The sequence below is a fragment of the Chlorocebus sabaeus genome, chromosome 16 (genome assembly GCF_047675955.1).
Source record: "Chlorocebus sabaeus isolate Y175 chromosome 16, mChlSab1.0.hap1, whole genome shotgun sequence".
Classification (NCBI taxonomy): Eukaryota; Metazoa; Chordata; class Mammalia; order Primates; family Cercopithecidae; genus Chlorocebus; species Chlorocebus sabaeus.
The window spans coordinates 26,756,355-26,783,690 of record NC_132919.1 but is presented as its reverse complement, the minus strand read 5'-3'; the positions used below and the strand labels follow the sequence as shown (position 1 = coordinate 26,783,690).

The following is a 27,336-nucleotide window of genomic DNA, read 5'->3' as shown; positions in this document are numbered from 1 at the left end:
GTGTTCTACAAGGAAGCGGGGGACTTCGTTCCAACAGCGCCGAAACCCGAGCGCCCCAACCGCAGCCCCTCCGCGGCTGGGTGACTTCCTTTTAGACCCCAGCGAAGCTCCCAGCGGAACCCGCCCACCCCGCCGGCTAGTCTGGAGTAGCGCTCGCGATTGGCCCCGATCACCGCCGCGGTCCCGCCCCCTCGTTGCCGAGGTTCCGATTGGGTGAGGCTCACGAAGCTCCGCCCCCCGGCGGCCGGAGCAGCCGGAAGCTAGCATGGCGGTCGCCGGGTCCGCGGCTACAGACCTAGGTGCGGTGGGCTTCGGGTGGGAGCCTGCAGCTAGCTGACGGCAAGGGAGGAATAGCAGGGGTGGGGATTGTGTTGTGCGAGAGGTCCCGCGGACGGGGGGCTCGGGGGTCTCTTCAGAAGGGATTCCCTTCAGGCTTGGGCCGGGTCCCTTCGAACGGAGATCCCAATGAACGCGGGCCCGTAGAGGCCGGTGGTTGGGGCTTCTCCGCGTCGGAGATGGGGCCGGTACCCTAGCCCGTTTCCAACGCCTCAGTCGGTTCCCCATGCCCTCAGAGGTGGTCCGGGGCAAGCGCGCCGCCCTCTTCTTCGCTGCGGTGGCCATCGTGCTGGGGCTGCCTCTCTGGTGGAAGACCACGGAGACCTACCGGGCTTCGTTGCCTTACTCCCAGATCAGTGGACTGAATGCCCTGCAGGTGAGACTGCCGTGCGGGAGGGTCGGGGGACAGCCTCCCGGTAAGGTGGAGACTCAGTGACGGCCCTGATGCTCCTTCCTATAGCTCCGCCTCATGGTGCCTGTCACTGTCGTGTTTACGCGGGAGTCAGTGCCCCTGGACGACCAGGAGAAGCTGCCCTTCACCGTTGTGCATGAAAGAGAGATTCCTCTGAAATGTGAGTTCCTGGGGGTCAGGGCTGCCTTTCACGTGTGAGCTCAGTTCAGAGCTAAGTTGGGTGGGAGGAGCGTGGGTGTACCATAAAGGCAGTTAAAAACTATTAAAAGACCTCTCTGAATGAACAGTGTGTTTGGTCAGAAAAAAACTACTTTTAAATTCACGGTCACTAAATAGCAATTTTACTCATAAGATAGTTAGGCTACCTAATCGGAAGCAGTTGATGCCCATCAGGGTATAGGGGAGGAGGTGGGATGTAGTGGAAAGAACACAGAGTTTGAAATTAAATTGGATTTGCATATAGGCCCTATTTAGTTTATTTGTTTATTAGTTTTTGAGACGGAGCCTCGCTCTGTCGCCCAGGCTGGAGTGCAGTGGTGCCATCTCGGCGCACTGCAACCTCCGCCTCCCGGGTTCAAGCGATTCTCCTGCCTCAGCCACCGGAATAGCTGGGATTACCGGCGCGCGACACCACGCCCAACTAATTTTTGTATTTTTAGTAGAGATGGAGTTTTGCCATGTTGGCCATGCTGCTCTCGAACTCGTGACTTCAGGTGATCCGCCCGCCTCAGCCTCCCAGAGTGTTGGGATTACAGGCGTGAGCCACCGTGCCCAGCCCCTATTCAGTTTAACATTGAACACTTTACTGGGGTACTTTTTTTAGGTACCAGAAATTTAGGAATTAATAAGAAATTGATAATGGTTTCAAGACATTCATAGGTAGGGGAGAAAGATAAAATAAATTACAGTAGAAGTATACAAGAAACAGGGATTGCACTTAATAAAGAGTATTAACCAACTGGGAGGAAAGAAAGGCAGAGAAAGTTTTGAGAGATATAATTCTTAAGTCAGATTTTTAAAGGATGTGTGGGAATTCAGGTTAAATGGGAAAGGGAGGGAGAGAATTTCAGGCAGAGTGAATAGCATGAGATAGTATAAGGATAGCTAATAGTTGTTGCTCATTGTGTGCCAGAAACTAGGTGAAGCACTTTATATGTGTTGCCTCATTTAATCCTTTCTAATGATATGATCCCCATTTTATAAATGAAGAAACTGAGGCTTAGAGAATTTAACTTGTCCAAGATCACACAACTAGTAAGAGATGGAACTGGGATTTATATCCAGGCCTGACTGATTCCAGTGTTCAGGCTTTTAACCAACAAACTATACTCCTGTGTGAAAGTGTGGAGGGGTGAATCAGCATATTGGGGTACCTATGAGCAGTTTTGCCTTACTGGAATGTGTAGTGAAAGACTGGGAATGACTGGAGATTTGGGCTGAGTCTAGAGCATGAGGCACCTGTGTGCCATTTACTTTTTAGTTCTTTAGCCTTGGTGAAAACATTTTTTTTTTTTTTTTTTGAGAACGGGTCTCTCTTTGCTGCCCAGGCTGGAGTATGGTGGCACGATCAGGGCCCACTGCAGCCTTGATCTATTGGGCTCAAGCGATCCTCCCACCTCAGCCCACCTGCCTCAGTAGCTGGGACTACAGCCACACACAATCACACCCAGCTGATTTGTTTTGGTATTTTTACTAGAGACAGGGTTTTGCCATGTTGCCCAGGCTGGTCTCGAGCTCCTGGGCTCAAGTGATTGGCCTCCCAAAGTGCTGGGATTACAAGTGAGAGTCACCACACCTGGCTGGTTAAAACGTTAAAAAAAAAAAAAAATCATATTTTGTATGGTTCAGCCTCTGTACACACACAAACTTCTTGTTTTCTTTCTTTTTTTTTTTTTTTGAGATGGAGTTTCGCTCTTGTTGCCCAGGTTGGAGTGCAGTGGCACAATCTTGGCTCACTGCAACGTCTGCCTCCTGGGTTCAAACGATTCTCCTACCTCAGCCTCTGGAGTAGCTGGGATTACAGGCGCCTGCCACCACGCCCAGCTAATTTTTTGTATTTTTAGTCGATACAGGGTTTCACCATGTTGGCTAGGCTAGGCTGGTCTCGAACTCCTGACCTCAGGTGATCCATCTGCCTCAGCCTCCCGAAGTGCTGGGATTACAGGTGTGAGCCACCACGCACAGCCACACTTCTTGTTTTCTAAACAAAAATTGGACTATCCCTCACTAGTTTGAAATTTGATTGTTTTCAGTTTATCATGGATTTCTTCATATTTGATGACACAGTGTTCAGTAATATGGGTATAGTGTAAACGTATAGTATAGGCAACGCATTTAAAGGGTGACCAAGAGTATGGAATTTGGGATCAGAGAGCTGGATTCAAGCCTCATTCTGCCACTTATTTGTGTAAATTTGACTAAGGGAGTAAGGTTGTTAACTTCTCTAAACCTTGGTTTCCTCATCTGTTAGCCAGAAGTAGTAATAGGGTTGTTCATTTATTCAACAAGTATTTATTGTGTACCTATGTCAGATACAGTGATAGTTACTAGAGATATAGCAATGAAAAAAACAGACAAGAAGACAATAAAAAAGACAAAGCCGGATGTGGTGGCTCACGCCTGTAATCCCAGCACTTTGGGAGGCCAAGGCAGGCAGATCACTTGAGATCAGGAGTTCAAGACCAGCCCGGCTAACATGGTGAAACCCTCTCTCTACTAAAAATACAAAAATTAGCCAGGCATGGTGGTGAGTGCCTGTAATCCCAGCTACTTGGGAGGCTGAGGCAGGAGAATCGCTTGAACCTGTGGGGCGGAAGTAGCAGTGAGTCAAGATCCCACCACTGCATTCTAGCCTTGGTGACACAGACTACATCTCAAAAAAAAACAAAGAAAAAAAAAGAAAAAAGACAAGTAAGTCAAATGTATGTTAGATGGTGACAGAAGAAAAATAGAGGAGGACAGGAGGAGAGGGAATTTTCTTGAGGAATGGGAGGGGATTGCAGTTTTAGATTGGGTGGACAAGGGAGGTCTCATTGAAAAGATGACATTTGAGTAAATACCTAAAAGGCAAGGGAATAGACTGTGCAGATACCTGGGGGAAGAGCATCTTGGCAGAGGGAAAAGCAAGTCTAAGGTCCTGAGTTAAGAGCAAGTGTTGTGCCTTTCAGGAGCAGTGAGAATCTCCTTGTGGCTTCACTGGGTTGAATGAGGAAGAGAGAAAGAGGAAATGAAATAAAACCAGAACAGTAGAAGGGGGCTGAATCACTTAGGGCCTGGTAGGTCATTGTGAGAATTTGCATTCTAGGCTTTTATTCTAGATAAGAAGGGAAGCCATCGAAGGTTTTTTGTTTCTTTTTTAAACGTGACTACCATTATCATACCTAAGTTAGCAGTGATTCCTTAATATCACCTAATTCTCAGTCTGTATTTAGATCTCTCCAGTTATCTCCAAGGTATCCTTTCACAGATGGTTTATTCCATCAGGATCAATAAGTTGCATTTGTCTTTTTGTCACTTTTATTTTATGTCAGCTCCCCCCGCCCTACCCCCATACATTTCTTTCACACCATTGATTTGTTGGAGAAACCAGGTCATTTGTTTTATAGAACATCTCACATTTGGGATTTGGGAAGTAGCTTCCTCACAGTTTAATTTAACTCATTCCTCTAGCATCCATATTTCTTATAAACTGTTAGTTAGATCTAGAGGTTTGATTAAAGCCAGGTTCAATTTTTTGGATGAGAATACATTATAGGTGGTGCAGTGTACTTCCTATTGTGTTGTATCCTGTAGCACTTAATGGCTAGCCCTGTTCCATTTTGGGTGATGCAAAGATTATGTAGTGAGTTCAGGTATTGTCAGCCTGATCTCTATATTTTAGAGTTTCTCATCAACCTTTTACATGATATTTTTAGCATCTATTTGATCATGAATCCATTTCATTAGCAGTCACAAGATAGTGCTTTTTAAAATTTTTATGTTTTTTAGAGACAAGGTCTCACTCTGTCATGCAGACTACAGTTCAGTGGCTCAATCATTGCTTACTGCAGCCTTGAAATCCTAGGCTCAATCAGTCCTCTCACCTCAGCCTCCCAAGTAGCTAGGACTACTGGTGTGTGGCCAGGCACAGTGGCTCATGTCTGTAATCCCAGAACTTTGGGAGGCCAAGGCGGGGGATCATTTGAGGTCAGGAGTTTCAGACCAGCCTGGCAATGTAGTGAAACCTCGTCTCCACTAAAAATACAAAAATTTGCTGGGTGTGGTGGTGTGCGCCTGTAGTCCCAGCTACTCCAGAGTCCAAGACAGGAGAATTGCTTGAACCTAGGAGGCGGAGGTTGCATTGAGCCAAGATTGTGCTACTGCATTCCAGCCTGGGAGACAGAGCAAGACTCTGTCTCAAAAAAAAAAAAAAAAAAGGTAGGCCGGGTGCGGTGGCTCATGCCTGTAATCCCAGCACTTTGGGAAGCTGAGGCGGGCAAATCACTTGAGGTCAGGAGTTCAAGACCAGCCTGCTCAACATGGGAAAACCCTGTCTCTACTAAAAATACAAAAATTAGCTGGGTATGGTGGCACATGCCTGTAATCCCAGCTACTTGGGAGGCTGAGGTAGAAGAATTGCTTGAAACAGAGAGGCGGATGTTGCAGTGAGCCAGGATCCCGCTGCTGTTCTCCAGTCTGGGCAACAGAGCCAGAGCCAGAAAAAAAAAAAAAAAAAAAAAAAAAAAAGAAAGTAGAGAAGGGGTTCTTTCTTTTTTTTTTTTTTTTTTGTTTTTGAGGTAGGGTCTGACACTCAGGCTGAAGTGCAGTGGCCCAATCATAGCTCACTGTAACCTTGAACTCCTGGGTTCAAGTGGTCCTCTTACCTCAGGCTCACAAGTAGCTGGGACTATAAGAATGTGCCACTGTGCCCAGCTAATTTTTTATTTTATTTTATTTATTTATTTTTTGAGACAGGGTCTCACTCTGTCACACAGGCTGGAGTGCAGTGGTGCGATCTCAGCTCATTGCATCCTCCGCCTCCGGGGTTCAAGTGATTCTCCTGCCTCAGCCTCCTGAGTAGCTGGGATTATAGGCGCACAGCCACCATGCCCGGCTAATTTTTGTAATTTTAGTAGAGATGGGGTTTCACCATGTTGGCCAGGCTGGTCTTGAACTCCTGGCCTTAAGCAGTCTGCCTGCCTTGGCCTCCTCAAGTGCTGGGATTACAAGCGTGAGCCACTGCACCTGTCCCCAGCTAATTTTTAAATTTTTTTGTAGAGACGGGGTCTCACTATGTTCCCTGAGCTGGTCTCAAACTCCTGGGCTTAACCAGTTTTCCCACCTTGGACCCTAAAGTGCTGGAATTACAGGCATCAGCCACCACACCCGGCCAAATTAGTGACTTTTAGAATTCTGTCATTTCTTCTTCCTGGAAGAAATATATGACCTGGAATTCTTTTATAAAGAAAAGAGGAACTTTTTCAATAAATTTTAGGTTTAGCTTGTCAAGTTTCAGAAGGCACAAAAATCCCTTTGGGATTGCCTTACACATATAGATTAATTTGGGGAGAGTTGGCATCTTTATAATATTTAGTCTTTATAATATGACATCTTTATAATATTCATCTAGGGGCCTTGTATGCTTTTCCATTTTATTCAGATATTTTATGTCCTTCAGTAAAGTCTTTGAAGTTTTCTTCTTATAGTTTTATACATTTATTCCTGGGTATTTTTATACTTTCATTGTTAATGTGATTGAGGTTTTAAAAGATGTTTCTAATTGGATATTGCTGGTATTTATGCAGGTATTGATTCTTGCATATTCTTGTATCTAGTCATCTTATTGAACAGTTACTAGTTCTAATAGTTTTTCAGTTGGTTCTCTTTGATTTTCTTGGGAAATAATTATGCTGCTTCAAAGCGGCCATTTTATTTGTTTCTTTCCGATAGTTACAAGTTTTCTTTCTCTTTCTTCACATATTACATTGGTAAAGAACTTCAGAAAGAACAATACTGAATAACAATGAGAATAGAGGAGATAGCAGGCATCCTTGTTTTATTACTAACTTTATAGAATTGTGTTTAATGTTTTGTCATTAACTGTGTAGTTTTTTGTTTTTAATTTTTTTTGAGACAAGGTCTGGTTCTATTGCCGTGGCTAGAGTGCAGTGGTGCGATCTCAGGTCACTGCAACCTCTGCCTCCCAGGCTCAAGTCATCCTCCCACCTCAACCTCCTAAGTAGTTGGGACTACAGGTGTGCACTACCATACCTGGCTTTTTTTTGTTTGTTTTTTTTCAAGATGGAGTTTTGCTCTTGTTGCCCAGGCTGGAGTGCAATGGTGTGATCTTGGCTCACTGCAGCCTCCACCTTCTGGGTTCAAGCGATTCTCCTGCCTAAGCTTCCCGAGTAGCTACCACCACACCCAGCTAATTTTTTGTATTTTTAGTAGAGATGGGGTTTCATCATGTTGGCCAGGCTGGTCTCGAACTCCTGACATCAGGTGATCCACCCGCCTTGGCCTCCCAAAGTGCTGGGATTACAGGTGTGAGCCACCATGTCTGGCACATACCTGGCTAATTTTTGTATTTTTGTAGAGATGGGGTTTCGTCATGTTGCCCAGGCTGATCTCCATCATGAGATCAAGGGATCCGCCCGCCTCAACCTCCCCAAAGTGCTGGGATTACAAGAATGAGCCGCCGTGCCCAGCCTGTGTGTTTTGTTTTTTATCAGGAACGTTCACTGAATTTAATTATTTTGGGGCAGTGATTGGAATGGCCATATGGTTTTTCTCCTTTTGCCTATTAATGTAATGACTATTGAAATAGATTTTCCAGTGGGAAGACACTTCAAGCTGAAGGACCAGTGTGTGCAGAGGTGAAGGCAAGAGCTGGGGCAGATGGGAGAAATGGGTGTCATGTGTTTGATATCATCTATGCAGAAATCATTAGAGTTGGCTGCAGCTGTTTGGTCTTTTTCTGTAAACAGCCATCTTGCTGTCCTCAGATGCTGGACAGTGTTAGGTCTGGGAAGGTGAGCAGAGGCCTGATGCTTGCCCTTTTCATCGTGCTACTTCTTAACCCTCCCAGACAAAATGAAAATCAAATGCCGTTTCCAGAAGGCCTATCGGAGGGCTTTGGACCATGAGGAGGAGGCCCTGTCATCGGGCAGTGTACAAGGTATGGGAAGGGATGAGCACACCATTTTAATGTGAAGCTCTCTTTTTCCTTCTGATCTCTAAGTGCATAGTTCCCATACTTTGACTTCCCTCCAAAACCTCTCTGGGAATGCTGAGAATGAGGAACTGTGGGATTCAGCCCAGTCCACTGAGGGACCAGAGAGGTTGATTGGCTTACCCAAGCCTGACCACTGTGTCAGCTGAATGTGAGTGAAGGGGTAGGTTAGGCATTCTGTGGGGCGGGGGGGAGATGGAATGGTGTTTTGCTCTTGGTGTACCACCTGTTCTTGTCCCCAGAGGCAGAAGTCATGTTAGATGAGCCTCAGGAGCAAGCGGAGGGCTCCCTGACTGTGTATGTGATCTCTGAACACTCCTCACTTCTTCCCCAGGTAGGGTAACAGAGAGGCTGCAACTTTGCCTTATCCCTTCAGCTCGTGGACTCCTGGGTCACCTCCTTCTTGCATCATTGCTACCCATTTCTTCCATTTGCTACAGAAAAGTCTCCATTTTTTTTTTTTTTTTTTTTGAGATGGATTCTTGCTCTGTTGCCCAGGCTGGAGTGCAGTGGCAGGATCTCGGCTCACTGCAGTCTCCGCCTCCCAGGTTCAAGTGATTCTCCTGCCTCAACCTCCTGAATGCCTGGGATTACAGGCATGTGCCAGTATGCCTGGCTAATTTTTATATTTTTTGTAGAGATGGGGTTTCACCATGTTAGTCAGGCTGGTCTCAAACTCCTGACCTTGTGATCCACCTGCCTCAGCCTCCCAAAGTGCTGAGATTACAGGCGTGAGCTGCACCCAGCCTCTACATATTTTTAATAAAGAATGCTGGCTGGGTCTGGTGGCTCACACTGTAATCCCAGGACTTTGGGAGGCTGAGGCGGGCAGTTTGCTTGAACTCAGGGGTTCAAGACCAGCCTAGGCAACATGGCAAAACCCCATCTCTACAAAAAATAAAAAAAAATAGCTGGATGTGGTAGTCCCAGTTACTTTTGGAGGCTGAGGTGGGGGGATCGCTTGAGCCTGGGAGGTGGAGGTTGCAGTGAGCTAATATCATGCCACTGCACTCCCCATCTCTACTAACAATACACGAATTGGCCGGCCATGGTGGCGCGTACCTGTAATCCCAGCACTTTGGGGGGCTGAGGTGGGTGGATCACCTGAGGTCAGGAGTTCGAGACTAGCCTGGTCAACATGGTGAAACCCCATTTCTACGAAAAACACAAAAATTAGCCGGGCATGGTGGTGGGTGCCTGTAGTTCCAGCTACTCGGGAGGCTGAGGCAGGAGAATCACTTGAACCCAGGAGGCGGAGGTTGCAGTGAGCCAAGATAGTGCCACTGCACTCCAGCCTGGGCGACAGAGTGAGACTCTGTCTCAAAACAAATTTATAATCAAACATTTAATTTTTATAAAAAGACTAAAGAAAATGTTAATGAACATCCCCATCCCCACCCCCAACTCACAAACTGCAGTGCAGTAGCACAGTGTGTACTTCCATGGTTATATTCCATGCCCTTTCAGCCCAAGGCAACCAGATTTTGTGTATGTAATTTTCTTGCTTTTCCTTAGAGTTTGATCACATATGTTGTATCTCTGTAAACAGTGTATTTAATTTTACATTTTTGAATTTATATAAATGGTGGAATATAGCACATGTTCCTCTGCCACTTTCATTTTGTTCAACATTTATAGTTGAGAGAATCATCCATAATTATATAGTTGAATCTATGTATCATTGTATAAACATAAACGTAATTTATCCATTCTACTGCTCATGGACATTTGGATTATTTCTATGTTTTACTGCTAGAAATAATGCTATTGTGAATACTTGTTTCTTTGCCACGTGCCATTTTTATATCAGACTCTCCAGTTGTCAGTTTATTCTGCTTTTCTTGCTCAGTATGCCATCTCTGAGTTTCCATTTCACCATTTGACCAGCCCCCAAAGAGTTAGATGCTGCCTGGACCCACGTCTACTGGGAAAGAGAAGGGAATGGAAACAAATGAAAACAGTCAACATATACTCATAGCTCAGAAATGCTGAATTAATAGCTCATGAATCTCAAGAGAGGTGCAAACCTGTTGGTCACTGGCAAAGGGGCAGATTCGGAATAACAGGAGCCAGGGTGCTTTTCGGCTTTCTTTTCTGAGCCATGGGCATTCTGTCCCTTGCTCACCCCCACAGGACATGATGAGCTACATTGGGCCCAAGAGGACAGCAGTGGTACGGGGGATAATGCACCGGGAGGCCTTTAACATCATTGGCCGCCGCATAGTCCAGGTGGCCCAGGCCATGTCTTTGACTGAGGACGTGCTTGCTGCTGCTCTGGCTGACCACCTTCCAGAGGACAAGTGGAGCGCTGAGAAGAGGCGGCCTCTCAAGTCCAGCTTGGGTAGGGCACCAGGCTTTGCTACAGGAAGGGAGAGGAAATGAATTACGTGGGGCAGGAGGGAAATCTGCAGGCCAGCTTCTTTCTCCTTTCTTCTCTAGTCTTATTTTTTTTCTTATTTATTTTATGTTATTATTATTACTATTTTATTTATTTATTTATTTTTGAGACGGAGTCTTGCTCTGTTGCCTGGGCTGGAGTGCAGTGGCTCAATATAGGCTCACTGCAAGCTCCACCTCCCGGGTTCACGCCATTCTCCTGCCTCAGCCTCCTAGGTAGCTTGGACTACAGGCTCCCGGCTAATTTTTTTGTATTTTTAGTAGAGACAGGGTTTCACTGTGTTAGCCAGGATGGTCTTGATCTCCTGACCTCATGGTCTGCCACCTCGACCTCCCAAAGTGCTGGGATTACAGGCATGAGCCACCGCACCTGGCCTATTTTTTGTTTGTTTGAGACAGAGTCTTGGTCTGTTGCCTAGACTGGAGTGCAGTGGCGTGATCTTGGCTCACCACAACCTCTGCTTGAGCCCTCTTGGGCTCACTCCTCAGCTTCCTGAGTAGGTGAGGCGCATGCCATCATGTCTGGCTAATTTTTTAATTTTAATTTTTATTTTATTTATTTTTATTTATTTATTTATTTTTGAGACGGAGTCTCGCTCTGTCGCCCAGGCTGGAGTGCAGTGACTGGATCTCAGCTCACTGCAAGCTCCGCCTCCCGGGTTTACACCATTCTCCTGCCTCAGCCTCCCGAGTAGCTGGGACTACTCGGAGAGGCGCCTGCCACCTCGCCCGGCTAGTTTTTTGTATTTTTTAGTAGAGACGGGGTTTCACCGGGTTAGCCAGGATGGTCTCGATCTCCTGACCTTGTGATCTGCCTGTCTCGGCCTCCCAAAGTGCTGGGATTACAGGCTTGAGCCATCGCACCCGGCCTATTTTTATTTTTTATTTTTTGAGATGGAGCCTCCTGTCATCCAGGCTGGAGTGCAGTGACGCGATCTTGTCTCACTGCAACCTCTGCATCCTGGGTTCAAGCGATTCCCCTGCCCCAGCCCCCTGAACAGTTGGGATTACAGGCGCCCACTACCACGCCCAGCTAATTTTTGTATCTTTAGTAGAGACGGGGTTTCACCATGTTGACCAGGCTGGTCTTGAACTCCTGACCTCAAGTGATCTGCCTGCCTCGGCCTCCCAAGGCGCTGGGATTACAGTGTGAGCCACCACGCCCGACCGACACTTGTATTTTTAGTAGAGATGGGGTTTCTCCATGATGGCCAGGCTGGTCTTGAACTCCTGACCTCAAGTGATCCGTCTGCCTCAGTCTCCCAAGGTGCCGGGATTACAGACGTGAGCCACAGTGCCCAGCAGCTTTTTCTTACTCAGTGTTCCTCAACCCAGTTTTGGCCTCCTTTTGGTTCCATAATGGAAAGCAGCCCCATTCCAGAGGAGAAGCAAGTTCAGCTCAGCCGGGAGTACAGGCGACCCCTCTTCACAAGAGTCTCTGACTTCCCTGACTTCTCTTTCTGTAGGCTATGAGATCACCTTCAGTTTACTCAACCCAGACCCCAAGTCCCATGACGTCCACTGGGACATTGAGGGAGCTGTGCGGCGCTATGTGCAACCTTTCCTGAATGCCCTCAGTGCCGCTGGCAACTTCTCTGTGGACTCTCAGGTGAGACCGGGAGCAAGTTGAGGAGTCCTTTTCAGCGTCCATACATATTTACAAGTGCAGTCCATTCCTCCATCTCTTAGAGCTTGCTGATTTGCTAGGAATTTCCTGTGTGTTTATGTATGTGAGTGTCATAAGGGCGGGTACTGGGGGTGTGTGTGTGCCCTCATCTGTGTCCATCCATCCATTGAGGGCAGATTCTAGTGTCTCTACCTCCTTGGCATTCGGTTGAGGGAATTTGTCCGTGCTTGTTAACAAACCACCTTCCTATGGCTCCCTCTAGACCTGTACTCACCAGTTGTGCTTAGATGTTAATGATGTTAATGCCATGACCCATCCTTTTTTTTTTTTTTTTTTTTTTTTGAGACAGAGTCTTGTTCTATTGCCAGGCTGCTGGAGTGCAGTGGCATGATCTCAGCTCACTGCAACCTCCGCCTCCCAGGTTCAAGTGATTCTCCTGACTCAGCCTCCTGAGTAGCTGGGATTACAGGTGTGTGCCACCATGCCCAGCTGATTTTGTATTTTTAGTAGGAACGGGGTTTCATCATGTTGGCCAGGATGGTGTCGATCTTTTGACCTCGTGATCCGCCTGCCTTGGCCTCCCAAAGTGAGAGGCCTGAGCAACGGAGCCCAGCAGAGCCATTCTTAAGGAATTTAGTTTTTAGGAAAAAAGCTTCCTGAAATTTGTTATTGTGGTAACAATAAAGATGTGAAGGGCTGGGTGCGGTGGCTCATGCCTGTAATCCCAGCACTTTGGGAGGCTGAGGCAGGCAGATCACAAGGTTAGGAGATTGAGACCATGCTGGCCAACATGATGAAACCTCATCTCTACAAACATGTAAAAATTAGCTGGGCATGGTGACGCGCACCTGTAGTCCCAGCTTCTCGGGAGGCTGAGGCAGGAGAATCGCTTGAACCCAGGAGGCGGAGTTTGCAGTGAGCCGAGATCATACCACTGCACTCCAGCCTGGCAACAGAGTGAGACTCCGTCTCCAAAAAAAAAAAAAAATGTGAAGAATGTAGCTTTCTGTATCATGCTGTGTCCTTGTAGAGAAAACACGTGGGAGAAATTTTTATCAGGTCTTCCTAGTGGGAGTAATTGCTTCTGAATAACTGGCTTGATTTGATCTTGTAGACACTGAATTATGCTGTTCTTTGTTTCTCTCTTAGTGTAGACTGTTAGGAAACCTGGTAAAATACGTGGTTTTTAAAGCATGTATTTAGTTTATTCACTTTACCCTTGGCTTTGCTATTTTCTTCTACAACTATTTTCTCTCAGCCCTGGTTTTGTCTCTTATATGTTGCCTTGTCCTGATTGTATCTTTTTTAAGGCTCCTCAAATCTTTTTTGGGAGAAAGTAGAATATAAATCTAAACAAAGTAACCACTCCCTCTTTCCTCTACAGATTCTTTACTATGCAATGTTGGGAGTGAACCCCCGCTTTGACTCAGCTTCCTCCAGCTACTATTTGGACATGCACAACCTCCCCCATGTCATCAATCCAGTGGAGTCCCGGCTGGGTGAGCACCTAAGGATGAGGGTCTTTCTTTTCTGCCAGGCTAGGGAGGGACCCTAACGGCTCAGCTGGGTGGGGGACGGGAGTTGGAGGTGGATTATATACAGTGACGGTTCCCAGGTTGGGTTGGTCTGAGGAGACTGCGGAGATTGAGGCTCCTTTTTTCCTCTTTTTGAGACAAGGCCTTGCTCTGTTGCCCAGTCTAAAGTGCAGTGGCACAGTCATGGCTCACTGCAGCCTCCAACTCCTGGACTCAAGTGGTCCTCCCACTTCAGCCTCTTGAGTAGCTAGAACTATAGGCATGTGCCACTACACTTGGCTAATTTTCAAAAATTTTTTTAGAGACAGGATCTCACTGTGTTGCCCATGCTGGTCTTGAACTCCCCTCGAGTGATCTTCCCACTCCAGCTCCCTAAAATGCTTGGATTATAGGCATGAGCCACCATGCCTGAGCCTTAGGTGATGCTTTTTCATGATGCTCTGTTGATATCTCCATCTTCACACCTATCATATCCAAAAGCATTTATTAAACATGATTCCCAGCACTTTTTACAAATGAATGGCTAGACTGGGTCTATCTCCCTAAAAGCCATCTAGGAGAGAGGTTGTCACACACATAGGAAAGACAACAGCAAAAGTACTTGAGGGCAGGATTTGAATCAACAGTTCTGCTGATTGAGGTTGAATAACCTTGAAGCTAGTATTATAGTTTCATTTTTCGGGTGGAAACTAAGAAGAGGAAGTGTGACTAAGAACTGTAACACAGGCAAACCAAAGTAAGTATATCTAATTGTGGAATCTCAGACACCAGAGGCAGGCTAGTGTGGCCTGAGGATTGTTAGGGGGTGGCATGTGAGGCCTTAGAAAATTCCTCCGTTCATTTATTCATTCAGCAAACATTGACTGACAGTGCTGAGTAGAGAAGAGAAGGGCATTTCAGGCAAGGGAAACTGTGAGCTTAGATGCAGAAAAGTGAGAGAGCATAGACATTCAGGAAGCTCAGAGTAGTTTAGTGTGGCTGAAATGTGAATGAGTGACCAAAGATGAAGCTGGTAAGGCAGACAGGAGCCAGATCATAAAGGACCATGTTAAGGAGTTTGAACTTTAACCTAATGTGGGTGGCTAGCCATTGAAAGATATTAAGCAGGGAACTGACATAAGGTCAGATTTCTGGTTTGCATAAAACTATCTGTAGTAATATGGGTACATTGTGGGAGTGGCCAAGAAAGCTGTCTTAGACAGTCAAGGGGCCTTTGAGGAGGGAAAATCCAGGGGTGTTTTGGAGCTAAGGATTGTGTTTCCATCTGTGTGGCACATCTCGGGAGAGCATTCTGAAGCCCTTTACTAGAGACACCCTGGACAGGAGGATATCCTAGTGATTGTTAGTTGGGGAATCAGTCCCAGAGTGAGTGACCAGCAAGTTAGAGGGTGACCTGGGACTAAGGTCCAGGTCCAGCATGTTTTGATATTCTGCTTTCCCTTGTCTTTACACCACAGGATCCAGTGCTGCCTCCTTGTACCCTGTGCTCAACTTTCTACTCTACGTGCCTGAGCTTGCACACTCACCGCTGTACATTCAGGACAAGGATGGCGCTCCAGTGGCCACCAATGCCTTCCACAGTCCTCGCTGGGGTGGCATTATGGTAATTGTCACACTACGCAGACCCCAGAGCCCATGCTTCTAGGACAGGCAGGTGTCCCTGAAACTGTGTTCCTTCTGTTTTCCTTCTGGTGTCTTCCATGGCCCAGCCTGTGAGAGGGGCAGGCACCAGGGAGGTGAGGGTGCCATGTGCTCATGCCCCTCTTCTGCGGGCCTCACTTTTGTTTCTGTTAGTGTTTTCTTTTTTTTTTTTTTTTTTTTTTTTTTTTCTTTTTTTTGAGACGGAGTCTCGCTCTGTCGCCCAAGCTGGACTGCAGTGGCCGGATCTCAGCTCACTGCAAGCTCCGCCTCCCGGGTTTACGCCATTCTCCTGCCTCAGCCTCCCGAGTAGCTGGGACTACAGGCGCTCGCCACCTTGCCCGGCTAGATTTTTGTATTTTCTAGTAGAGACGGGGTTTCACCGTGTTAGCCAGGATGGTCTCGATCTCCTGACCTTGTGATCCGCCCGTCTCGGCCTCCCAAAGTGCTGGGATTACAGGCTTGAGCCACCGCGCCCGGCCTCTGCTAGTGTTTTCTATACTATGACCCTTTGCCCTTACCTGGGATCATTCTGTGTCCATCTTAGATCTTGGCCTTATTTGTGGGAGTCTTGCAAGGTTGGGAACCTTGTCTCCCTTGTTAGACTGGAAGTTTCTCATGGGGGAGAATTCTAAAATGGTATAAGAAAAGAATATGTTCTACAGGACTTTCAAGGGATTAATTGGGATAATGTATTTAATGCTCCCTGTAGTAGGTACTCAAAAAATATTAGCTATACCATGAGGTTTGTAGCTTCTAAAGAGCAGAGACTATGTCTTCCTTTTCTCTCCAGAGTGCCTAGGGCAGAGCTATACATGGGCCTGGTATGATGTTATGGCAATCTCATTCCCCCTTTCAGGTATATAATGTCGACCCCAAAACCTATAATGCCTCAGTGCTGCCAGTGAGAGTCAAGGTGGACATGGTGCGAGTGATGGAGGTGTTCCTGGCACAGTTGCGGTGAGGTCCTGGATGATCCACTTGGGGACATAGTTTCCTTGGCTGTAGAGGGGAGTTGCAAAGTGGAATCAAGTTTTACCTGGCAGGGATATCTTGGCTGTGCCTACAGCCCCAGGGATGTCTAAGGGATATCTAAGGGATATTTCTAGGGATCCCATCATCCTTTTTCTAAGGACTAGTAGGTAACAAAACTCTTTTTTTTTTTTTGAGACGGAGTCTCACTCTGTCGCCCAGACTGGAGTGCAATGGCGCGATCTTGGCTCACTGCACCCTCCGCTTCCCGGGTTCAAGCAGTTCTCTGCCTCAACCTCCCGAGTAGGTGGGACTACAGGCGCCTGCCACCACACCCGACTAATTTTTTGTATTTTTAGTAGAGAGACGGGGTTTCACCATCTTGGCCAGGCTGGTCTTGAACTCCTGACCTCATGATCCACCCACCTTGGCCTCCCAAAGTACTGGGATTACAGGCGTGAGCCACTGTGCCTGGCCAACAAAACCAGTTTAAGAAAAATAGACTCATGAATGTCAGGTCCATGGAGTATGATTAGGGCTGCTTGAGAAAATAACTGTTAATTCTTGTGCTGCCTGATGGATTGAGAGTGACTGTCTGAGGCTCTATGTTGAGGATTCTAAGGCTGTATCTGGGCTCATTAGGAAAGAGTGTTCTTCTGATTGACTAGCGGTGTCTGTCACGGATGCAGGCTTAGAGAAGCACAGCACATGTGCCTTGGCAAAGGCAGTCCTGGATCATCCCTTAATGCTAAGTCCCATTGGCCCCATTTGTTCAAAGAGAGGGTAGAGAAGGTGAAAGGATTAAACTAAGTTAGTGTTATCAGAAGTATTTTAGCCATGGAACCTTTTTTAAAAAAACAAGATCTTGGAAGTCTAATGTAGAAACAGGTAAAAGCAGAAACACCGGTTGAAGCAGGGTTTGGGGCCAATTTGCTTGGTGTTGCCACTTATGCCCCCAAGACCCTGAGGTACTTCCCTTTAACCCCTATGGTTCTGGGTAAGATTGAAAATCACTGGTTTAGGACAGATATTTGAGAAATCTTAGCCATCATCTCCCACCCTGTGGTCTCAGCCACCTTGATCTTATTCCGATGTTCCTACAGGTTGCTCTTTGGGATTGCTCAGCCCCAGGTGCCTCCAAAATGTCTGCTTTCAGGGCCTAAGAGTGTAGGGCTAATGACCTGGGAGCTAGACCGGCTGCTCTGGGCTCGGTCAGTGGAGAATCTGGCCACAGCCACCACCACCCTCACCTCCCTGGCACAGCTTCTGGGCAAGATCAGCAACATTGTCATTAAGGACGATGTGGCATCTGAGGTAAGCGGGCAGGGGATGGATTCTGCAGCTTGGGACTGGAGTAGTCAGAGAGGGCCAGAGTGTGGTGAGACCAGAGAGCCTGTGAAGTCCACGGTATGTGTGGGCTTGCTATCTTTAGTGTCCCAGCCTTCCTCTAGACAGCAGTACCAGCCCCCCAGCAGGAGTGCAGATGACAGTGCGAGGTTTCAAGCTGACCCTAGGAAAATAAACCATATCCCTTTAGACAGACTTCCATAGATCCTGGATGAACTCCAGGCATCTTCCTCGATAGATGGAAAGCACAGTAAGGCCCAGCACCCTTTCCACCAATGCCTAGGACTTACTGGTATACCCTCTTGTCCCTTCTGCTTCCTAGGTATACAGGGCTGTAGCTGCAGTCCAGAAGTCGGCAGAAGAGTTGGCCTCTGGGCACCTGGCATCTGCCTTTGTCGCCAGCCAGGAAGCTGTGACGTCCTCTGAGCGTGCCTTTTTTGACCCGTCACTCCTCCACCTCCTTTATTTCCCTGATGACCAGAAATTTGCCATCTACATCCCACTCTTCCTGCCTATGGCTGTGCCCATCCTCCTGTCCCTGGTCAAGATCTTCCTGGAGACCCACAAGTCCTGGAAAAAGCCTGAGAAGACAGACTGAGCAGGGCAGCTCCTCCATAGGAAGCCTTCCTTTTTGGCCAAGGTGGGCGGTGTTAGATTGAGAGGCACGTACATGGGGCCTGCCGGAATGACTTAAATATTTGTCTCCAGTCTCCACTAGTGGCTCTCCAGCAACCAAAGTACAACACTCCAAGATGGGTTCATCTTTTCTTCCTTTCCCATTCCCCTGGCTCAGTCCTCCTCCACCACCAGGGGCCCCCAAAGGCACATCATCCGGGTCTCCTTATCTTGTTTGATAAGGCTGCTCCCTGTCTCCCTCTGTGGCATGGACTGTTTGTTCTTTTGCCCTATTTCTCAACATAGCACACTCATGCACTGAGAGGAGGGAGCATTATGGGAAAGTCCCTCCCTTCCACTCTCCTCTCTAACCCCTGTGGGAGAGCCCTAGTCCCTGCCGTCATGAAGGTGTCAGGCATTGGTTACCTCTGGGACCTTCTCCCTCACTCCCCTCCCTCCTAGCTAGCTTTGTCTGTCAGGTACAGTCTGGTGGAAGTCCAGGAGGCAGCAGCTCAGGACGTGGTGTTGGGGGTGTGTGTGTGTGTGTGTGTGTGTGTGTGTGTGTGTGAGTCAGAGGTTCCAGAAGGTTCCAGATTTGGAATCAAAGAGTCCTGAATTCAAATCCTTATTTTTGCACTTATTGTCTGGAGAGCTTTGGATAAGCTGTTGAATATCTCTGAGCCTCAGTTTTTCATTCATTCAAATGGCACCGATGATGTCTCCCTTACAAGGTGGTTGTGAGGATTAAATGTGATCAGCATGTAACGTGTCTAGTGTATATTAGGCTCTTAATAAACACTGGCTGAATATGAATTGGAATGATACAAAGTCTGAGCTCTACTCTTTCTGCATTCACTGGTAAGTAACAGTTTCCTGGTGTTTGTCCTCCTGTGCCCACAGGTCCACTTTGCTTCCACGTGGCCATGGGCCTTTCCTAGCTGGATTGCCCAAGGCTGTTAGCATCTGCTTTTTACCTGAGATACTAATTCATCAGGTCAAAAAAAAAAAGACTGGAGTCTCGCTCTGTCGTCCAGGCTGGAGTGCAGTGGCCGGATCTCAGCTCACTGCAAGCTCCGCCTCCCAGGTTTACGCCATTCTCCTACCTCAGCCTCCCGAGTAGCTGGGACTACAGGCGCCCGCCACCTCGCCCGGCTAGTTTTTTGTATTTTTAGTAGAGACCAGGTTTCACCGTGTTAGCCAGGATAGTCTCGATCTCCTGACCTCATGATCCGCCCGTCTCGGCCTCCCAAAGTGCTGGGATTACAGGCTTGAGCCACCGCGCCCGGCCCTATATATATATCTAGAGCACCAGCTGCAGGGAGCCTTCTGCCAGGTGCTGGGGTCCTACAGAGAACAAAGTAGGCAGGATCAGTGCTTTCACAGAGCTGAGCTTTCATGAGGAAGAGCAGACAAATAAAAATAATTTCACATAATGCATTGGAAAGACAAAAACAGGCTGGTCAGATGGTGACTGAGGGGGAAGGACTTCAGACTGGGTGTGAGGGAGGCAACTTTGAGCAGATGATATTTGAACTGTGACTAGGAGAAAAAAGGCCATCTGGGGAAGAGCATCCAAGCAGAGACCCCGAGCCTGGAACTCACGAGCAGAAAGGCTGGAACACAGTGAGTAAGCGGAGAGGTAGTCAGGACCCCACTAGTACCAGTACAAGAAAGTGTTAGAAAAACAGAATGAAGCCCAGGGCAGGATCCCCCGACTCCCATCCCCCACGTCCGTGGCCTTTCGGCAGGGGTGGGCCGGGGGGCGGGCGGGATCAGCGCAGCGCCCACCCCAGGGGCGGGGCCTGGGCGGGGCGGTACCTGGAGCCCCGGCCGGGGGCGGGGCTGTGGACGCTCCCCCTTCCTCCGGCTCCAGCCGGCGCAGGCAGCGGCGGCAGCAGCAGGCGAGCCGCGGCCCGGCGAGGCCATGAAGGTGAAGAAGGGCGGCGGTGGGGCCGGGACGGGGGCGGAGCCCGCTCCCGGGCCCTCGGGCCCGAGCGTGGCCCCCATACCAGAGCCGCCGGTGGAATCTGAATCTGGGTCCGAGTCGGAGCCGGACGCAGGCCCAGGGCCCAGGCCGGGGCCGCTGCAGAGGAAGCAGCCGATCGGGCCGGAGGACGTGCTGGGGCTGCAGCGGATCACGGGTGGTGAGCACCCGCGAGGGAGCGCCGCTCGCTGGCGGGAAGGGCAGAGGGTGCGAGGGGCCCTCCCGGCGCACCGAGCCCCAGCCCCCGCCCCCTTTCCCGCCTCCCCTCCCCCACCGAGTCTCCCACTCCTGTGTCCCCTACTCTCCCTTCTGCCGCCAAGCCTGAGATCTCTGTGTACCCCCTTCCCTTGATCTCTCTCTCTGTGCGCTTTTCTTCTCCCTTTCAAGATTTATTCCTTCCTTTTCCAGGGGTCCGTCCCCTTTTCCCAGCGTGGAGGTGCATGCGGCAGCAGCTGCAACTGTAGCCCTGCCTCTGTGGAGTCTTCAGAGCGCTTTGAGGCCCGCCCCTGCACTAATGAGGAGAGGGGCTGAGTGCAGCTTGTCCTCAGCCCCCACACTGGAGGCTAGGTGGAGGCTGAATTACTTGGGAGGCATTCAGACTCGTCATGTCTCCCCAACCATTAATACGCTCACCCTGATCCTCCAGGAAGACTTGGGCCATTTTCTTCCCCAGGAAAGAAACTGATCAGGCAGCTTCAGGGTGTTGACTGTGGTTCCTCTCATGGGGAGTGGCTTAACGTCCCCCCAAGCCTGGACTAGCGCCCGCCCTATTCTAGGGGCTCTGTCATCAAGGGAGGCTTGGTCTCCACTGTGGTTAAGAGTTTCTGAGCTGGACTGCCTGGGCTGGAGTTCCAACTTTGCATATAATTGGCTGTGTGAACTTGGGCAAGTAACCTGACCTCTCAGCATGTCTTTTCATCTGTAAAGTGGGGATAATGGTATTTATCTCGTAAGGTTATTGTGAAGATAAGTCCTCTGATTCTGTACAGTGCCTGGCATCTATGCATGCTGTGTACATTGGGCTCTTTGATCAGTAGTATTTTGGGCCCTACAGGGCTGCTCATGGCTGCTGCCTGGGGTCAAACAACTTGGCTTTCAGGGCAGGGGAGGGGGTCATCATAGGCAGGGAACGAGGGCTAGGAAACCTCATAGCAGAGGCCTTGGCTGAGCCTCAAGGGATGAAGAGACAGTGGCTCTCCACCTTGGCCACATTCACCAGCAACCTGCCCTGGCCCCCTTTGTGAGAATAATTGTTGGGGGGCCTCTCTGTGGGTATGGAGTGCATATATTGGAGTGGACCTGAGCCCTAGAGCTTCCAAAGCAGCTGAACACAGGGCTCCCAGACAGAGCTGTGGAGGGGAGGCAGCCTTGAGCCTGTGCTCCTGGGTCCCTGGGGGCCAACTCCTCTATCCTTACTGAGTTAGGCAGCAGCCATTCTTGGCTGGGCCCCCAGAGTACTGAGCTCCCTTGCCCAAGCAGGCGTCGATGGAGGGAGGGAGACTGGACCAGGCTGATGTTGAAGCCAGTTGGGCTACAATTTGCAGCAGCAGCATTTAGGATTCAGCTTAGCTCTGGGGCAGAACTGTCTCAGAGGAAGTCCAGAGGTCAGATTGAGCCCTGAGTAACTTGGGGGGTTGATTTTGCAAGTAGAGGGAGCTTCCAGCTCATGTACCACCATTTGTCTCCTAATTTGGAGGAAATTCATAGCCCTTAGAGATGGGGAATCTGTGGAGGGTGAGTAGAGGAAAGGGCTTCATGGGAACCCCTTCCTGTGCAGGAGTTGAGAACAGAGTTCCAGGGATTTCCACCCTGGCACCTCTTGCTGGTCTCTTCTGACCCTAATCACGTAGGTCCGAGGTTTGCTGTTCCCAGATTACTGGGCCCTGAATCCAGCTTAGGAAGCTATTTGTGGCTGAGAGGAATAGAGCAGTTGTGTTCTGAGCCCTTGGCCACTCTGCTCCTTATTCTGACCTGACCCTGGGTCCCAGGCCTCATCCTTTCTAGAAGGGAAGGAGTGGCCATGGTGTTCTGAGCCATAGACATCCCTGTTCCTCACTTCTTCTAAGGACAGAGAGGTTGATAGATTGAGTTTGCAGTAGAAGAGACTGAGGTCAGACTGCAGAAAGTTGTTCCCAAATGAGAGAGCTCCAAAAGTTGGAGAATGGGAGAAGAGAAGGCCTTACAGGGATCTGGGAGTTGGGCACTGGGATCCTGCTCCCCACTCTGCCGCTCTATTCCCTATGCTCTGTACCTTCTTTCTATGTCTTTATACTGGTGCTTACTTTCTGTGAAAATAGGGTGAATGGCGTGAGATAGGGGTTGCCCACTTCCAATCTCTCCCCACCCCACACGTGGGCTGTAGTAGACTCTTCCCCAAGCTGTATAAAGTCCATGCTGGGCCCCAGGTACCAGACAGCTGCCAGGAGGGCTTCCTGGAGGGGACTGTGTCAGGCTTGGGGAAGAAGCAGGCCTGGGGAAGAGAAAATGACTTTATATTCACTTCCTCTTCCTGCCCCAGAGGAATAGGTGGCCCAGGGGCCTGGAGGGTGATTTCCAGGCCTCTGTGGGCCACCAGGGGAGGATGTGATGCTGTGTAGGCTGACAGCATCAGAGTCCCTCCCTGCACTTCTCAGTTCTCTTTGTTGCCAGGGTCTCCCTGAACACTTGAAGTTGCTGCTGCAAGAGCTGTGAGGGTTAGATCGGGCCCTGTAGGTCCCTGAGCTTCCTCAGGCAGGGCCTCCCACTGTTCTTGGTTCCCCTTGTGGGCCTGAGGACTCCCTTTAGCCCTTCCACACCCGCTGCTGCACCTGCCACACTCGCTTCCTGGCCTAGCCTGTGTTATTCTCTATAGGGGTCCGGGACTACTTTCTCCATGGTGGTGGCTCAGAGCCAGGGCCGCCTAAATGACCTCTAAGGGGATTCCCTCTGCTTGCTAAGACTTCCTCCCATTTGGAGATCAACAAAGGATGAGAGCAAAGTTGGCCTCCTCCCCCTGCCATATCCCAGGCTCTGGGCTTGAGTCAGCAGAGCTTTGGTTAAGCTGCTTAAGGGAGCTGGGCTGGTGTAAGCTTCTTACTGAGAGGAGGGGGTTGGGAGGGGAGGAGGAACAGGGAAGGGGTTGTTCACCTGCCCCAGCACCACCCATATCAGGGAAAGTCCCCTCAACATCAGCCTCACCTGATACATCTAGATGTCATGCCAGGGGCAGCTGTGGGGCGAGGGTAGGAGTATCCTCCAGAGAAGGACTGTGACTCTCCCAAGACAGAGCTGTGTAGCCCCCTTTACAGTGTGGTTCTCAAAGGCAGGGTAACAGAGAAGTTGATAGATTGAGTTTGCAGTAGAAGAGACAGGTCAGACTGCAGGAAGTTGTTCCCATATGAGAGGAGAGGCTCCCACCATGCTGGAAACCCAATTCTCCCAAAGTCACCTAGCCAGCCTTGGCAGAGCAGAGGCCAGAATGAGGACCCTCAACTCCAGGGTGAGAGGGAGAGTGTCCGGGAGGTGGCCTTGTCCTCTACCCTTCTCTGCCCTTTCCTTCCCTGGCCCCCAGAGGCCACCAGGATGGCACGCCTTATCCCCTGTTAGATCCCCATGGTGGAGTTATGTCTCTTCCACACTGGGGGTATACCCCAAGGGCAGGGGTTCAGGTCCCTCTTTCCAGAGGGTAGTGATCCCAGGGATGAGAAGATGGTAGCTACTCTGGGGTCCCACACAAGCTGACCTGGCAGCAGGGGCTTTGGGGCCCCTTCCTTGCTCAGCTGCCTGTCTCCCGTAGACTACCTGTGCTCCCCCGAGGAGAATATCTACAAGATCGACTTCGTCAGGTTTAAGATTCGGGACATGGACTCAGGCACTGTCCTCTTTGAAATCAAGAAGCCCTCAGCCTCAGGTGAGTGGGCTGATTGGGCCATTGATGGCGAGGCAGATATGAGCTGCGGAGTGGGCTGCCCAGGGACTCCTTGGGCCACAGAGGAGTCCACAGAGCTGGGGCTTGGACCCCAGCATTCTCAGGAGTCTGCAGGCAGGGGGGCCCTTTCTTTTCCTTCCCATATGTTTCTGAGGCTGGACATCTTGTGAGGTCAGCCCTGCCCCTTCGGTCCCTGCCAGCCTGCCCTCTGCAGGGCTCTCTGGGAACTGCAGTCCTATGGGTCCCAGGCCTCAGCATCCTGTGGCCCCGGAACCACAGTGGCAATTGGGAACCTGCAGATCTAGAACCACTAGGTGGCACTATCTGGCCAATGGTCTGAACCCTCAATGTGCCCCAGAATTTCTTGGGGAGTTTTTGAAAAATCAGATAGATAGGGGCCCAGGGGTGGAACCCTGGGTGGACAAGGGCCCAGCCTGAAGCCCACTGAGCCCCAGTTGGGGTACATTGCAGAGCGGTTGCCCATCAACCGGCGGGACCTGGACCCCAATGCTGGGCGCTTTGTCCGCTACCAGTTCACACCTGCCTTCCTCCGCCTGAGGCAGGTGGGAGCCACGTGAGTCGCTGGGCTGGGGGTGGTGGTGGGGGTGAGGGAGAGGGTGTGAGGGGGCCCTTCTCAGCCTCTTGTAGGGGTGGCCTGTCCTGAGCCTGGCTGGCTAGCTGACTTCAAGGACAGACTCAACCCTGCCTCCTTCCCTTGCTCAGGGTGGAGTTCACAGTGGGAGACAAGCCTGTCAACAACTTCCGCATGATCGAGAGGCACTACTTCCGCAACCAGCTACTCAAAAGCTTTGACTTCCACTTTGGCTTCTGCATCCCCAGCAGCAAGAACACCTGCGAGCACATCTACGACTTCCCCCCTCTCTCCGAGGAGCTGAGTGCGTGGCAGGGCCTTCTAGGAGTGGGGAAGTGGGGGGCGTGTAGAGACTGAGCTGTGGGAGGGAGGGGGACTTGTGGGTCTGACCCCATTTCTCCCCACCCTGGAGCTCTTCTGTGTCTGCCACCATTCCCGTATCATCTGTAGAGAAAGAGGCCGGGGATATCTCAGGTTGTTTGGCTGTCCCTGTACCCCTGTTCTGAAGCCTCTGCAGTGGCCGGACTCAGGCTCCTGACCTTTGCCCGGCCTGGTGGGCCTCTCTTGCAGTCAGCGAGATGATCCGTCACCCGTATGAGACCCAGTCTGACAGCTTCTACTTCGTGGATGACCGGCTGGTGATGCACAATAAAGCAGACTATTCCTACAGCGGGACGCCCTGACCCCATGGCTGCTCTGACCCCAGGAGGCTCCGGTTCTGGGCTCGGAGCTGTGACCTCCCCAACACTCACCCCTCAACCCCAAGTCCTCTGCTTGGGGAGTGCTCCAGGAGCCCCGGACCCTGAGTCAATGTTGGGAGGAAGGGTACCTGGTGTCCCCAGTCAAGCCGGTGAAGCCCATGGGGCTGCTACATGGGGTGGGGTCGTAGGGAGGCTGTTTGCCTCCATGTCTAGGAAGGCCTGTGAGAGGAGCAGTTGGGACTTCCGGACAACTTAGCTGGGCCCTACTTGGACCCAAGTTTCAGAATAGTGTTCGCCTATCAAGGCTGTGACTAGATCAGGCAGGGATCCATTTCCTGTCCCCTGCCCGCTACCTTCAGGCCATTTAGAGTTGTAATTTTGCAAAGATCCACGGTGGGCTCCAGCTGCCAAGCCACCCAAGGGAGTCTGGGCCCTAGGCCCAGCCCCATCTCTCCCCATGAGGGGCCAAGACACTGCCTGAGGTGTGGGAGGGACTAGCTGAGATTGCAGCCCATGGTAGGAGCTGGACCAACTGTATATAGTTTTCAATAAACTTTTTCCTTTTCTGTTCTCTGGTGTGGCCAGCCTGTGTGTATGGGCAAAGAAGGGAGCAGGGATAGGCAGGAATGTGCTTAAGGCAGTAGAAATTTCTCCTACCTCTCACCTTCCAGTGCACTCTCACCCCTTAGTCTTCCTGTCCCGTGATTCTCTGTACCCTGACACCATCTAGAGTCAGCATTTAGAACATGATGGAGCTGGAGAGGATCTTTCTTGTGATGAAGGAGATCCAGACCCTGAGAGGGGAAGCTCTTGGCCCAAAGTCAGAGCTAACCCTGGCAGAACAGAGGCTGAAACAAAGACCCTGAACTCCAGGGTGCGAGGGACCCTGGGTTGTGCTTTTAGCCCTCATCATAGAAGGTGGCAGGACTTTGGCTAAGGCCTGGAGCCATCTCCTTGCCCTCAGCTGCCTTGGGGAGCCCCCATGCCTGGGCAGCCCTGCACATAACACTGCCCTCAGCCTCCACCCCCATCCCAGACTCAGAGAAGGGGGCTGCTTAATGGAGGAGATTCAGAAACTGAGGTGGGCAGAGAGCACACCCTACAGTTTCAGGCCTCCTTCAGATATGCCCAGAGCCGACGCACCCTCTGGGCTGAGGAGCTCTGGCCCTAGGAGGCCCAGAAGTGCTGGAATTCAGCTTGATTTTGTGAAGCCCTTGCTGGGGGCAGGAGATGGAGCTAGGATCTGCACTGAATTCTGGGAATTCTGAAATGAGTGAGACACAAGGAACACATACTCATCCCTAGGGGATAAAAAAGGACTGGGACATGGAGAGGAAGAATCAGAGTCATTCTGTATGGAGGGTTCTGGGAAGGATTTTTATAGGAGGTGGCACTGGAGCAGGTGCTTGTGATGGGAATTGATGGGGAAGAGTGCTTAGGCACAGGGAACAGCATAAGCAAAGGCTCAGAGGCAAGATTTGTCAGGTGTGTTTGTTTGTTTATTGGAATGGGGTCTCCCTATGCTGCTCCCTATGCTGCTCAAACTCCTAGGCTCAAGGGATTCTCCTGCCTTGGCCTCCCAAAGTGCTAGGATTATGGGCATAAGCCTAGGTGTGTTCAAGAGTCAATATGATACGAAAGGAAGACAGATCAGCAGAGTCTTAGCAGCAGGGCTTCCGAGAAGTGGGGAGCCCCTGAGGAGGATTAAATGGGCATGACATGGTCAAATTATCTCTGGCTGCTGAGTGAAGGGCAGATTGGAAATAATGAGACTGACAATAGTAGCCAAGATTTACTGAGGGCCAGGCTCGGTGCTTTGCATGTATTAACTCATAAACATGGTCATTTCTGAGGAAGGCACTATTATGATGCCCATTTTACAGAAAATGTAGGTCCAGAGAGGTTAATGTACCCAGCCAACATTGCACAGTTATGAAGTGGCAGAGCCAGGACTTGAATTCAGGCAGTCTGGCTCCATGTACTACCATACTAAAGGCAGGGGGCAGTGAGGATGAGGAGGATGCTGCAGGAGTCTGGTGAGAGAGAAAGAGAACCTGAATTAG

General features: G+C 49.9%; 2 protein-coding genes across 3 annotated transcripts; both read left to right on the top strand.

Moving 5' to 3' along the window:
* Positions 1 to 220: 220 nt before the first annotated feature.
* On the top strand, positions 221 to 18,908 carry PIGS (phosphatidylinositol glycan anchor biosynthesis class S). The gene is made up of 12 exons (XM_008010791.3): positions 221 to 299; positions 573 to 712; positions 797 to 908; positions 7,815 to 7,904; positions 8,201 to 8,292; positions 10,092 to 10,299; positions 11,822 to 11,964; positions 13,367 to 13,481; positions 14,975 to 15,120; positions 16,015 to 16,115; positions 17,231 to 17,441; positions 17,797 to 18,908. The coding sequence occupies exons 1-12, from the start codon at positions 266 to 268 to the stop codon at positions 18,070 to 18,072; spliced, it is 1,668 nt and encodes a 555-aa protein (XP_008008982.1). The 5' UTR covers positions 221 to 265; the 3' UTR covers positions 18,073 to 18,908.
* Positions 18,909 to 19,935: 1,027 nt separating this feature from the next.
* UNC119 (unc-119 lipid binding chaperone) lies at positions 19,936 to 25,843 on the top strand. 2 transcript variants are annotated; one of them, XM_008010788.3, is made up of 5 exons: positions 19,936 to 20,233; positions 23,849 to 23,962; positions 24,452 to 24,554; positions 24,704 to 24,876; positions 25,143 to 25,843. In XM_008010788.3, exons 1-5 carry the CDS (start codon positions 20,014 to 20,016, stop codon positions 25,253 to 25,255), a joined length of 723 nt encoding a protein of 240 aa, XP_008008979.3. In that variant the 5' UTR covers positions 19,936 to 20,013; the 3' UTR covers positions 25,256 to 25,843. The 2 variants fall into 2 exon arrangements, with proteins under 2 accessions (XP_008008979.3, XP_072860880.1); XM_073004779.1 differs by having other exon boundaries at positions 19,964 to 20,019.
* Positions 25,844 to 27,336: the final 1,493 nt, after the last annotated feature.